Source organism: Mesoplodon mirus, assembly GCF_964341445.2.
Source record: "Mesoplodon mirus genome assembly, chromosome: 9".
In the NCBI taxonomy this organism is placed as follows: domain Eukaryota; kingdom Metazoa; phylum Chordata; class Mammalia; order Artiodactyla; family Ziphiidae; genus Mesoplodon; species Mesoplodon mirus.
This window is the reverse complement of record NC_138985.1, coordinates 99,874,613-99,888,821: the sequence shown is the minus strand read 5'-3', so window position 1 is coordinate 99,888,821 and position 14,209 is coordinate 99,874,613. Positions and strand designations below refer to the sequence as shown.

Below are 14,209 nucleotides of genomic sequence, written 5' to 3'. Positions count from 1 at the left end.
CAAGACACAGACCAATTCCATCACCGTAGGTATCCCTATGTTACCTTTTCAGAGCCACATCCATTTTTCTCCTGGTCCCACCCCATTTACTCTGTCTTCTCCAGAGTGGAAGTCTTCCTTTTTTTCTTTTGCTAGAGTATTTTAAAGCAGAATTTAGCATACCATTTAATCTGTAAATGCTTCATTTTGTTTCCCGAAAAGATAACACTTTAGAAAGACAACTACATACAATTATCTCACCCATCAAAAGTAAATAATTTGAGGTGGCATCCTTAAATATTTTCTGGTTGTTTCAAATATATCTTTTTTTAACAGTTATTTTTTCAAATTAGGATCCAAAGTCTACAACTTCCTTTTGTTGACTGATCTCTTAAATCTCTTTTAATCTATAGCAATCTCCTCTCTTATTTTCCCTGCCATTTATTTATTGAATAAATTGGGTCACTTTACCTGTAGAATATCTCATATTTTAATTTTGGCTGATCGTATCCTTATTGTGTTTTAAAATGATTTTCCGTATGGCCCATATTTCTTGTAGAAATATTTAGATATAAAGACATTAGATTCAGGTTTAATTTCTTGGCAAAAGGACTATATGGGTAATGGTATCTTTTTCTATAGTGTAGCTTTTAAAGGAACATAATGTCAGGTTGTTCACTCTTAGTGATGTTAAGATTGATCTGTGAATTCAGGAGCTGTCATCCTAATCCATCTATTATAAAGTTATCTGTCAGTCTTTCATCTATAATTTTATCCATTAAGGATTGTTACCTAAATCTGTTATTTCATTAGGGGTTGCTAAAGGGTGATTTTTTCCAGTTTTTACTCTTCATTTTTTAGCTACAATTTTTCTATAAAGAGACCTTTCCCTTATTACCAGCAAATACATAAAAAATGCTTACTTGTTTGCCCTTAAAATTTTCAGAATAATAAGTTGGTATCTTAGCAACTTTTATTAAGTGGATGATTGGTGGGGGTGTTTTTTGGAGAGTAGTTCACAGTCTGGATGCTAAAGTCCAAAACTTTTTTCATCACGCACCTTTTTATTATCTTCTATGATTCAGAACATCGTAATAATAAGAATGAAAGCTAACATTTATTGAACGCTTTACATGTGTTAGGAAATATTTTAAGTACTTTACCTTCAGTATCTCATCATCACAGTGCTCTATGGGGCAGGTATCCTATTAGTCCCATTTTGCAGCTAAGGAAAGTAAGGAATAGAAAAGTCAAATAAATTAGCTGGGACTATATAATTATTGAATAGTTTGAGATGGCATTTGAACCCAAGAATTGGGATTCTGGAAACCAAGCTTTTAATGATATGCCATGCTGCCTTACTGTGTTACTGTAGCCAGCCTTGCTGAATCAGTGAGCTTTAAAATTTTGGTGGTCCCTCCTCCTCTGGGCTCCAACGCCATTAGGTAGTTTAATCAATTAACTAAGTTCTATGTAAAGGGTAGTGTATGATGAGCTTGGGGGCAGGGTGGCAATAGAGTAGTGCTGAAGAGCTCTGGCTTGCAAGCCAGGCTGCCTGGATTCATAACCTTGCTCTGCCACTTAATAACTTGGTTAATCTCAACTTAATCCCTTCTGTTTCAGTTTCTCAGCTGCAAAGGTTAAATAATACTAGTACCTAACTCATAGGGCTTTCGTGAGGACTAATGAACTAAAAAAGAAAAAATAAAACACACAGAACAGCACCTGGCTCATTGTAACCACTCAAATGCTAGCTCTTGTTATTTTCCTTCTTGTTGACTTTTAGGGGTGCAGGGTATCAGGTGAAGCCGCACAACAGCAGGTAGCAACAGTGGGTAGTCATACGGGGGTCAAGACAGAAGTTATTGATCCCTGAACCGTCTGTATTACGGTGAAAGAGGATGTAAAGAGGGTGAGATTTCCAATGGAGAGGGTAGAAATAGACAAGAATAGGGGCCATAGCCTGGCACCTACTCTGTTTCCAAGTGCACCTTGAAATACTACTGTAACTGTTTTATTTCACACTGTAGTGGGATTGTGTATTCACTAGCACAATGCCTATCCTATGAGAGAGAGTCAAGACCTGATCATTTACTGAATAAAAGAATGGAGGAAGACTGGGGGAACATCCATACCCAGAAAGTGAGAGGAGGAAGAGAATCCTGCAAGATAGAGAGCTATGATTGCATTAAAGTTTCATTATTAAAAATGAAAAGAAAAATAGGGCAATCATCAATGTTAAATTCTGTAGACATGAAAAAAATAACAAGGATTGAGAAAAGTCCTCGTGTTGGGGACCAGAGCGTTGATGACCATAAAAACTATAGTTTGTAGAGTGTGGAGTATGGGTGGCAACCTGTTAGTGATGGTGTGGAAGCAGTAAGATTAGAGAATTTATTGGAGTTATTGGGAAATGATCAAAAAATAGAATTTGGAAAGTAGACAAAGAACAGATAAAATGTTTTTTCAACTTTTAGAATTTATATATCTTTCCTTTATATATTTCTATATTTCTGTATGATACTGCTTAAAAATGATAAAGAAGAGGCTTAATTGAATTAAGTAAATGTTTAATTAACCACATTCAAAGATGCTGTTACATGCAGTGAGAGGTCCAAAGATGAATCAGATGTTCATTTGATGTCCACAAAGAGTGTACTCCCCAGTGGGGAAAATAGACACAACAATCTAAATCATTGGTCAGGGTATTTGTGGATTCTGGAGAGGAATTCAGCCACATGTAAATCTTTAATAAAGGAGTAGCTTTCAGATGTCTGGGAAGGTTTGTCTTTTTGATCAGTGTTCATCTCTTGGGAGAGATACATATATGGTGGTGAGAGGAAGGGGCCAGACAGCTTGGTTGAAATAGCCCTGGTCAGTGAGACGCCTACACATCTGAGGCGGAGAGAGGTAAATGCCACCTGAGATGTAGAAACACAGTGGAGACATGAAGCAGAATTGAGCAGCTTCAGTCATGGAGAGCAGCCTAGGCTCACTGGAAAATCTGTCGTTTGTGCTTGGTTTTGAAGGATGTGGGCGGCGTCCCTGGGAAGAGGGATGAGGAAGGACAATGCAAGTTGATAGGACATAACTGAGAACAGCAGTGAAGATAGGTCATCAAATAAAGTCAGCTTTATTTGTGATGTTTGTGTCTAAACAGATGAGAGAAGAAGAGTAAAGGAAATCTGCTGGAGTGTATAATGGTCAGGAAAAGTGGGTTGTAAAGAGGTGGAATTAAACCATATATTTTCCTTCTCTGTTGAAAGATGGCTGGTTCTGAGTGGCTAATTACTCCATGACCAGCTGTGGAGTTGGGAGCTGCATGAAAGTTTGATGGTAAGGGAAATGAGGGCTGCCTGGATGATTTGCTGGGTTTCATCACCAGATTACTTAGACCTAGAAGTTAAAAGATGATGGACGGTAGATGACTGGAAGGAATTAAAATGACAAGAAAACCAAATTTCAACAACCAAACCTGAATCTGTTGATATAAAGTAAACGTTATATTTAAAGTTACAGATGTCAGTGTTTGTCCTCTGGACTGAAAATGTTAGCAGATGATATTTTGACTGGATGAATGAGTTAAAGATGTTCAAATGCAAGTGTAAGCACTTGGAGCTGGTGGAGCAAGACCTGTGTGACATGAACTTTTTGTGGGTCAAGTTTTGGCGAGGGGACACTAAAGCTGTGCGTTTTTAATAACTAACATCATTCTCCACTTAATGCTTTAAAATTTGGCTTTCCCAGTTTAAAAAAATCATAGGGAAAAGTCTATATTAGTACATACAGATTTGACTCTTTTTTAAAACTACTGTATATATCCCACACTATGGATATTTTACAGTTTATATAAGCCAACTTCTTACCAATGGATATTTGTATTCTTTCTAATGGTCTACTTATAAAAATGTCGCTATCAACTCCTGCCTAGCCTTGCATTGCCTTTCTTCATGCTAGTCCTTATTCCTTATGATTGGATGATCTTAAAATGCTGGGGACCCCATGCTATGTAATAGCAATGGCCAACAATCTCCCTCAATGCCCAAGTGACTTCCTTTGATTAGTTCTAAAGGTCAAGCGATACTTGCTGTGATTTGGCCAAATATGCCTGAGAAGCTGCAGAGACCCTGTCCTTAACTTTGGAATGAGTTTTATTGATTCTTCTGCTTACCTGTCCTCACAACAACCTTTGCAGCAATGGTATAGCTGAAGCAGGGCAAAGTGAGAACGTTCTTTAATAGACAAAGTCCATGGATCGCCCTCTTATTATCCATCAAAGTTTTGTCCAGTGTATGATGGAGGAGGGCTTCATTTGGAATGATGAAGTGAGATATCTTCTCTTTAGATCTGTTATTATTTAGATCCTTTGTGATCCCATCACCTGAGGAAATCCCTGAAGAGTAATAAGAGTAGTACGTTAGGCTTCATTCACAGCTGAGTGATTCACCCATAAGATTTTGTAACAGCCCAGGAAGGAGTCCTAACTAGGATAAAGATTGTGTTGATAGGATTATTTTTGTGGCAAGGTAATTCTGCCCAATACCTGGTACAAGAAAACAAAAAGCCTTTATCTTTTCTTAGGACTTTAACAAAAGAGTGGGCACAGAATGTACAGGGGGTGAATGCTGTTGGAATCAGAAGAATGTAAAAATCCAAATGAGAGCACAGTATTTCACTGTTTGGAAAGTGTTGAACTTGCAAAGTGAACCCCTTGTATCACTGCGTTAGCCACTCTTGTTAAGAGGGCTGCTTTGTTTTAGGACACAGGACAAGTATTAAAGGTTTCTTGACTGTATCACCAACAATTCTAGACAATAACGTCTTGGCATAATTTGTACATTCTTGGAAAGCATGTTGTTTTGTTTAGCTCTCACAATACTGACCAGGCAGGGTAAGTGATAGTGTGGATAAGCAAGTCTAGAAGACTTGTCTTGGCCAAAACACAACCCGAATCTGCCTTGACATCCATCTGTTCCTCATTGAATTACGCTGCCTTCTAAATGAAGTGATATATTGAGACAGAGATACATATTTACACGGGAACAAAAGGAAGCCTGGAATTTGGATGTGTGCTGTGAAGTTCCATACTGCTTATCTTTTGCTATTTGACCATCCGTAGGGCTGTAAGCTTACTCAGAGCTCACATAGAAGCGTCCAGGTACTGTAAGTCAACCACTGTGCTTTATTTTTGCCCCCTCCTTGTTCTGTGGGATGATGGCCTCAGATGCGTGTGGCTCAGTGAGGCTCAGAAGCATTTGTATCTGTGTTTAAAACAAAGGCCGTTTTGTGTGTCTGTTCCCTGTTAGAGTTCAGTTCTCCGCCTGCCCTGTTTTCAGACATCAAGCCGTATTTTGATGTGTTTTTCTAACCCTCTGTTTCTCAAACATGCTTGATCATCAGAATCACCTGAAGAACTATGATTTCTATGATCAGGCAAGTTTAGGAAACAACCTCAGCTTGATCCATTCGACCTATCTCTTGGAGTTTAATTATTGAGTCCTGTCAAGAACCAAGGCCGACAGTATGTTCCTGCAAGCACTTGGGGTCCTGCCTTGCTCTTGGCACTAAATGAACGAAAACAGCAAAGAAGTTAGGAAACTATCACTCACTTCCTAAGGATCCTTTTCAAAATCAGGAAAGGCTCACTCAATGTTGTGAACTCTAAAAATATTGGTTTATTATTTCCACAACGATTTGAGTTCATACCGTGTGCCGGGCATTTGTGCTGGGTGTTGGGGATATAGAGCTATGAACGAGGCAACTGACATTTATGGAAGTGCCTCTCATGGGATGGATACCAAGTAAACTGCTTCACATCCTTTTTCTTGTTTAAACTCCACAACTGTCCTGTGAGGTAGGTATTATCAACTTCATTTTAAAATTAAGAAACTGTTATTTCAGAAGTTTGACTGACTTGGCCAAGGTCACAGATCTAAGTGACAGGGAGGTTCAGAATTCACATCGAGCCTGGCAGATTCCACACCTCATGTTCCTCACTGCAGTGATTGGCTTTACCACAGTACATATGGCTATTCACTCTGCCCTTTGTACTTCAAACAGGGGTTCTCAACCCTGGCTACGCATTCGAATTCCCTGGGGAGCTTTTATTTTATTTGATTATTCTGTTCTATTCTGGGGAGCTTTTAAAAAGTATCTTTGCCTGGGCTTCACCCCCAAACAAACTAACTAAGAATATTTATTGGGGCCCAAGTACCAGCACTCAGAGCATCACTGAGTGCCATCAAGTAGATGCTGCTTCTGTCGGTCTAATAGTTTTCAGCATTCTTGGAATATTTGGCTGATTAAAAGTTTAAAGGTTCCGAGTAATTTTTCTTCCCTTTTAATAAAACTGAAAGTAGTCAAAATATAGCAAATACTCGAAGAATGCAAAAGTTTCCCAAACAGCAGCACGATAGTACACCCATTTAAAGCGGAATTAGGAAATTTGGAGATCTGTTTGCAGGAGAAGTATAGTCTAGAGTGAGTGATGAGAAATCACCTGGAATCTCGAACACCCATTAACTTCCGATTTCTTTCCTGGGGAGATTCAGAGAACCTGAAGACTCTTTCAATCTGATGGGGGGAAGAAAACCTTGGGACAAATGTTGGTCCAAGAAAGTTTCCTTCATCCTTGGTGAGCACAGGCCACAAATCAACTTATTTTTTTCATGGTCCAAATGAAAGTAAAATAAAAGCTAAATAGTTTCAGTCTTGTAACTTGGATGTTTTACTATATGTACTCTAGACTAAGGTTTATTTTGAATGCTAAGAAAAAATACTCTAAAATGTTGAAGAATAAATACCTAAGTTTCTTCAAGCTGTTTGAAAACATTTAATTGCTCAAACAATGCAGATGTATATACTTATATAAGCTTTTAAGTTAAGAATTTTGTATTTCAGGCTTTCAACACTCTGTAAAACTCTATGACATGGTAGTAATAGCTTGCCTTTATAAAGATGGCAATCTAATTGACTATTGACTTTTCACTAATTAAATCTGGCTTTGCCTTGTCTTCAGCCAGTGAGCTGTGACTGTCCCCTGAGAGAGGTTCTTCTCAAAGCATCTGTATCAAATACTAAGAATAAATAGCTGTAATAATCACAAAGTTGTGGTCCATAAAATCCCTAGAAAGAGAAAGACTGGGAATGTAAATTTGGGGTCACTGTGTTTCAGCAAGTTGGATGCAATTCTATGAGAAGAAAAAAAAATCAATGTTACCAGGGGAGGGAGGACTTTTTAAACCAATGGGTCTTTAGCCAGAGAAAGGAAGAACAGTGACTCCCCCTCTATTATTATAAGTAACTCGAGTCTTTGCATAGTAAAACCAAGCCATTAATGCTGATAGGGGAGTTGGATCATAAAGTTCCAGTGGGGTTGAGTCATTTTATGAACAGGTCATTCCCTATAAAAAGTAAAAAGAGAGGGAAAAAAACAAAAAACAAAAGGAAAACGTGAAAAAATGGCCTCCTTTTTTACATTTCCACATAGGTGATCTCCATACCAGGAGATGAACTTGAACTTGGTTGGGCGGGAGACGGACCTGGTTGGGCGGGAGACTGGAGCCCCTCAGAGAATTTGGGATTCTTCCATTTTTACTGGGAGGGTTGGCAGGTATAACGTGTGTTGTTATGTGAGTCCATGAGAGCCTCCAGTGTTCTAAGTCCCTGCCTCTCCGTGTGGTGGGGAGTCAGTCGCTCACTCTGAAGCACGCGACTGGGTTCTGTGTGTGGCTTACCCATGAGCAGTGGCTTGGAAGTGTCAAAGCATGAGAAGCATGCCGTCAAACAGCATGTGCTGCCGTCATCTTCTAGATGGTTCTGCATGGGAAAGCTCGTGGGCTGTCTGCCTGCGAGCTCAGGTGGTCCCTTCTTTCCCTACAGAACTCCCTGAAGGCTTCAAATCGGAAGAAGAAGAGAACAAGCTTTAAAAGAAAAGCCAGTAAAAGAGGAACTGAAGTAAGTGCTTGAGGGTGATGGTCCAGTGAGATCCATCCTCCTCTCCATAGCCGCCTCTGTCTGACTTGACCTGGCCAAGCGTGTTTTTCTGATCTATCTCCTGCCACTCTCTCCTTCACCTTATTCTAACCACACTGGGATTCTGCCTATTCCTTAAAAAAAAAAAAAAAAAAAAAAAAAAATATATATATATATAAGTATATAAATAAATATATAAATTCCTTTAAAATATATATATATATATATATTTATATGAAACCTCCTGCCATTCCAGAATCAGAGCATTTGCACTTGTCTGTAGAAGTATTATCCCAAAGATTATAAAGATGAAGATAAGAGCTGGAACGTTTCTAGAACACTTTGAGTATACAGAATAAAAACAAAAGCGTGGCTTAATTCTTGGGGGCAAGTTATAGCTTGAGATACTGTCTCACTTACTTTGAGTTAGTCCTGTGAAACAAGATGCAGAGTTTTTTGGGGGGGTGGGGGGTGCTAGTAATTTCTCACTTTCATTGTTTTGGGGCTGCCTTTCAAGTCACAGACGTATGTCTCAATAGTTCTGCTTTCTTTCTTCATTAGGAAAACAAAGGTCGCCCTTTTGTGATAAAACCTATCTCTTCTCCTCTCATGAAACCTTTGCTTGTGTTTGTGAACCCCAAGAGTGGAGGCAACCAGGTAAGTCAGTTTTCATGAGTTTCACCTGGAGGCTTCGATGCCTTCTTGAAAACACATTTCCCAACACCAAGTAAAATAGCACCACGTAGGACCCCTAGCATTGGAAGACAACCAGTTTCTCCAGCAAGGGACAGCCTCACACATGACTGGGCTAGGCAAAGCCTAGAGGTTCTAGGATTTATCCCTCTACTTCCACATAAGGCTTTACTAGAGGTACTCAAAACCCTAACTGCTAATATTTTCCTTACAGATTTTCAAGAAAGGTCATTCTATAAACTCTTAGTTAATATGTTTCAGGTTTCTCAACTCCTATAGTTAGGAAGCCCTTTATGAACTTATCTTTCTTTCTTTCTATTGTAATTTAGACCCGACTGCTTTTTTCCCTCTCTTCAGAGGAAAGAGAGATTAATGATTTATTATTCATGATAAACATGAACAACAGATACCAGCAAGGCTAGCAAAACTATATTACGTTTCACAGGTTTCATTTGGTCTTTGCCCAAGTCCTATAGAATCATTAGTTATCAACCTCATTTGAGGATAAAGAAATAGCCTTAGAGGGCTTCCCTGGTGGCACAGTGGTTGAGAATCTGCCTGCCGATGCAGAGGACACGGGTTCGTGCCCCAGTCCGGGAAGATCCCACGTGCCACGAAGCGGCTGGGCCCGTGAACCATGGCCGCTGAGCCTGTGCATCTGGAGCCTGTGCTCCGCAATGGGAGAGGCCACAGCAGTGAGAGGCCCGCGTACCGCAAAAAAAAAAAAAAAAAAATAGCCTTAGAAAAGTTAAATTTAATGACATATCTAAAGTACACAGCTCTTTAAAGGATAGAAATTGTTCTAGAATCTAGTTTTCTTCCCACTCTCTGAGGCTTCTTATCAATACTCTTCTGTGGGCTCTGATTTTCTGTTCTTTTCATGTGAGACTGGATGATAAAATATTTCCTGTGTCCATGAAGATAAGTGCACATTTGACATTTTGAGACAAGATTCCCTGAAGTATCACGCTAAACAACTAAAAGATTTAAAACTGTCTAGTCACCCCATATAAGGAGGGGAGTCGTAGAATTAGGATTGATCCAAAACGATGTTCTTATTACTAAAGTTAATGGGCATTTTTCCAGGTCGCGTTAATTATAGTAAAGCTTCTCTTATGGGAGCTTGTAATTTCAAGAAACTATTATCACTCCTTTCCTTCCTTTCTTCAAAATTCTTAATAATAATTCTTGTGTTAAAAGTCTGTATTAACATTGTAGAGAACAGGGAAAAGAAACGTGTTGTAAGCAGAGAAATAATCTATTTTGAACATTCTGCTCTTTTGAGTTGCTAAATGATTATCTTCATGTTGTAATGATGGTGATCCTGACACGACCACTGGAGGAGTTTCTCAGGAGTGAGGTTCAGTTTGCCCTGAATCTTACACCCTCTCTAGCTCTGGTCTCACTGTAGCCTAACTAGGATTGGGGGTGTGGTTGGGGACCGAGGAACAGAGCAAAGCTAATGTAATTAACTCCATGATTTTGGCCACCTGAGCACCACATGCTAATTCATGTCTGATATATTTTATCACAACAGTCTTTATATAAAATGCCTTTGTTAAATTATCATAAGCTTTTTCCCTAGGGCATTCAGAAAATTGTAGGTGATCTCTGCTTTTGAGGAGGGGATGGTCCAGTTAAGATACAGCCTCTTCCTGTTTCAGTCTCTGTATAAATTATTAAAGACAGGGACTTCAGAGATGATCTAAGTTTGCTTCCGCTTTCACTAAATAGAAAACAGTTCATGGACGCTTAAGTGATAAGGATATCGTGTTTGTTAATGACACAAAAGGGGCAAATGGGGAAAAGAATCTGAGCAACGTTAAATATATGTGAGTTGTAAATGGAGTGGATCAGACCGCAAGTGCTGTGGAAGTTCAGAGGCGAGCGGTGACTTGGGAGTGATAAGGAAATGGTGTCAGGGAGTGGCTGAAATGGAAGATGGGTACTACTTAGTTGTGCAGAGGAGAGAAAACTAGAGTCATGCCCTCTTCCTCCTCTCTTGTCACATTTCTGTTCACCCTTTACTGTAGCACCTTTCTGATCTATTGCTCAAAATTAATCGCCCTGTACACTATGCCCCTATAGTCCATGGCACACACCTGTATTATGTGAATTGCAGCATAAGTGCTCCATGTGTGCCTTTACTGCAACGATACAGTGTCCATAATGCCGGGGGCCGCACCTCTGAACCTATGATGTCTAATATATGGCATAGAGCAGTGAACAAATAATTGTTTAATAAGCAGTATGTGTAGAAGATGGGATGTTGTGATGAAAATGATTCATTGTGAGTACAGTATGGTGAGTAGAGGATGCATATTAAGTTACTAGAAAAGTGATTAGAGGTTAGAATGAACCTATGGAGCAGTGTCTTAAAACCCGGCTGAGGATTTTGGATTTAGATAGTGAAAACTTGTTTTTTGCTATTTAAAGTGTTTTTCGTTTTGAAAAATATTTTTTAAACAAAGGAGCAATATGATGGAAGATTAATTAGACACATAGAGAATATATATATGTAAGTCAGGAGTCTATTCACTTAGCATAAATCGGGTAGAGGACCTTGTTTATACATCCTATATATAATATCAATAGTTTGCATTTACTAATCCCAAACTCCTAATCCTTCCCTCAACAAGGTCCTACTGTATAGCAAAGGGAACTATAGTCAACATCCTGTGATAAACCATAATGGAAAAGAATATGAAAAAGAATATATATATATATAAACTGAATCACTTTGCTGTGCAGTAGAAATTAACACAACATTGTAAATCAACTATGCTTCAATAAAATTTTTTTAAAATTTAGAAAATCAGAGGGATAGCTCAATGGATGGATGGATTGATCAATGGTTGGGCGGACAGATGGACTAATGGTGGATCATGGATGAATGGATAGACGGGCACGTGGATGAATAGGATACATAAAAGGAAGTAGAACATCAAGATTTTCCAGCTCATTATCTGGAAAGTGGCTTTGTTATTGATGGGTTTTCAGGAAAGGGAAAAATTATTTTGGGAAAGAGGTTGAAATGAGTTTGAGGAATTTGAGATCACAGTGAGGTATTCAAATTTTTTAAATGGCCAGTTGTTAGATGCAAAAGGCTTCATGACTTTGCTGTCATTTGATGCACTTTGGCTTGTGAATGCATTGCCCTAATGATGTTACCTCCGGAATATCTAGGACTCTCAAAAGTGTGACTAACCAAATCAAAATTAATATTACAAAGCTTTAAATTTCTATATAGTTCCTCTCTGAAGTAGAACTCTTTACTAAGCCTAATAAATATGAAGAACATTGTGCATTGTTTCTAAGCACAGTGTGAAATGTGGAGAAAGCTGTAAAGAACTCTGAACACCCATCTACAATTAGAATCATTCAAACTGACCTCCAGCGGCTTCATATATTTACGGTTCCTTCTTCAGTGTTAGGATGGTACAGCTTTGATCCCCCGATTGTGGTGAGCAGGGCAGAGTCACGGTCAGGGCTGATCTAACTCCCCTGTCAGGGCTAGCCTTTCCTGAGCTGTGACCATAACATGACCTTCACATTGCAGATGAAGGCACATTCAGCCATAGGATGGGGAGTCAGAGGATGAAGCAAACCATCCCATCTGGCAAAACGCAATCCGAGGAAGGAGTTTCTTATTCCTCAGTTCCTTTGAATCTCGTTTCCTCATAGATTTTCCCTCCTGCTTTTATTCTCTCGGACCCAAATGAGCCATAGTTGAGACAAAGAGCCAAAGGGGAACAGAGGGTGGCAGTGAAAACAAAGCAAGTGAACCCAAGGAAGGAGAAATGGGGTGGGGGGCATACCGTTTCTTACCTGGTTTTTCGCTGCGGACCATTCTGTGTTCAAGCCTTACATAGTGTGATGTTCTGTTTTGAGAAGGGAGACCATTCACTTCTATTTACCTTACAGACAAGTTGAGATTAGTAACATGACCTCTGTATTTGTTTGACATCCTCAGTCATGAGAACATTTGAAATATCACTCGTTAGAATTCTTATCTAGGAATTTTCAGTTTCAGGAAAATTCAGGAAATTTCCACCTGACACTAGTGTTCAGTCCGGGTTAATTCTATTTGAATATGTGCCCCTTACTCCCTCCTTATAGTCCAGAGGCTTTCAAACTGTTTGTAAATAAAACCCATGAAGACACTTGTTAGAAATGCTCCACCCCATAAAATCTGATGCAGTGGGTCTGGGGTGAGGCCCAGGAATGCTACCGGTTAGCAAGCATCTCCCATGATTCTGATGTAGATCTTTTGTGGAACACATTTAGGAAAACATCATCAAGAGTCATATCGGGGTCTCTGAGATTGCCTGGGCTTTGTGTGAGGAGCACAGTGGGTGAGAATTTATTTGAGATGAAAGTTTATTTTTTTGTTTGAAAAATAGCATCTCAGGGCTTCCCTGGTGGCGCAGTGGTTGAGAGTCCGCCTGCCGATGCAGGGGACGCGGGTTCGTGCCCCGATCCCGGAGGATCCCGCGTGCCGCGGCCGCGGAGCCTGTGTGTCCGGAGCCTGTGCTCCGCAGCGGGAGAGGCCACAGCGGTGAGAGGCCCGCGTACAGCAAAAAAAAAAAAAAAAAAAAAAAAAAAAAAAAAAAAAAAAATAGCATCTTAGCTTGTCCTTTCTTTCTTTCTTTCCTTCTTTTAAAAAAAATTTTTTTTACACCTTTATTGGAGTATAATTGCCTTACAATGGTGTGTTAGTTTCTGCTTTATAACAAAGTGAATCAGCTATACATATACATATATCCCCATATCTCCTCCCTCTTGCGTCTCCCTCCCATCCACCCTATCCCACCCCTCTAGGTGGTCACAAAGCACTGAGCTGATCTCCCTGTGCTATGCGTCTGCTTCCCACTAGCTGTCTATTTTATGTTTGGTAGTGTATATATGTCCATCCCTCTCTCTCGCTTTGTCACAGCTTACCCTTCCCCCTCCCCATATCCTCAAGTCCATTCTCTAGTAGGTGTGTGTCTTTATTCCTGTCTTACCCCTAGGTTCTTCATGATATTTTTTCCCTAAATTCCATATGTATGTGTTAGCATACAGTATTTGTCCTTACTTTCTTCAAGGAGGCTCATCTCTTAGCTCAGAGAAATGGTTCTCAGCCCTCCCTTCATGTCAGAATAACCCTGGCAGCTTTTAAAGACCGATGTCTGCTGCACCCCATGCTAAGAGCCTGTGAGGACAGGACCCCTTAACTGGTCTAAGTTCCTAGTAGATTTTCTTGTCTAGCCGGTGTTGAGAATCATGGTTTTTTTTTTTTTCTTAGGCTTTAATGTGCATATGATTCACTTGGGGATCATGTTAAAATGCAGTTTCTGATTCAGTGAGTCGCAGGTGGCTCTGAAATCCCACTTTTCTGACACGCTCCCTGGTGCCACTTGCTATAGCTGAGACCACACTGATTCTCAAGAGTTTACAGCAATAAGTAGAGAAACACTTTGTTGTTCTTGTTGTTAAATCCTGACTTTTGTCTTTTAAGAACTGATTTATTCTGCTCACCTGTATCTAGATATAAAGCACTCCCCTCTTCTGTTTTTGAAGC

The 14,209-nt window shown here is 39.7% G+C and overlaps 1 protein-coding gene across 2 annotated transcripts in view; it reads left to right on the top strand.

Moving 5' to 3' along the window:
- DGKI (diacylglycerol kinase iota) overlaps positions 1 to 14,209 on the top strand; it is a gene marked incomplete at its 5' end in the record, with an annotated part of 458,035 nt that overhangs the window by 234,792 nt on the left and 209,034 nt on the right. For both annotated transcript variants that reach the window (XM_082631691.1, XM_082631690.1), the window contains 2 exons: positions 7,861 to 7,935; positions 8,515 to 8,610. In XM_082631691.1, the coding sequence (XP_082487817.1) occupies positions 7,861 to 7,935; positions 8,515 to 8,610 (171 nt within the window). The remainder of the gene's footprint in view (positions 1 to 7,860; positions 7,936 to 8,514; positions 8,611 to 14,209) is intronic.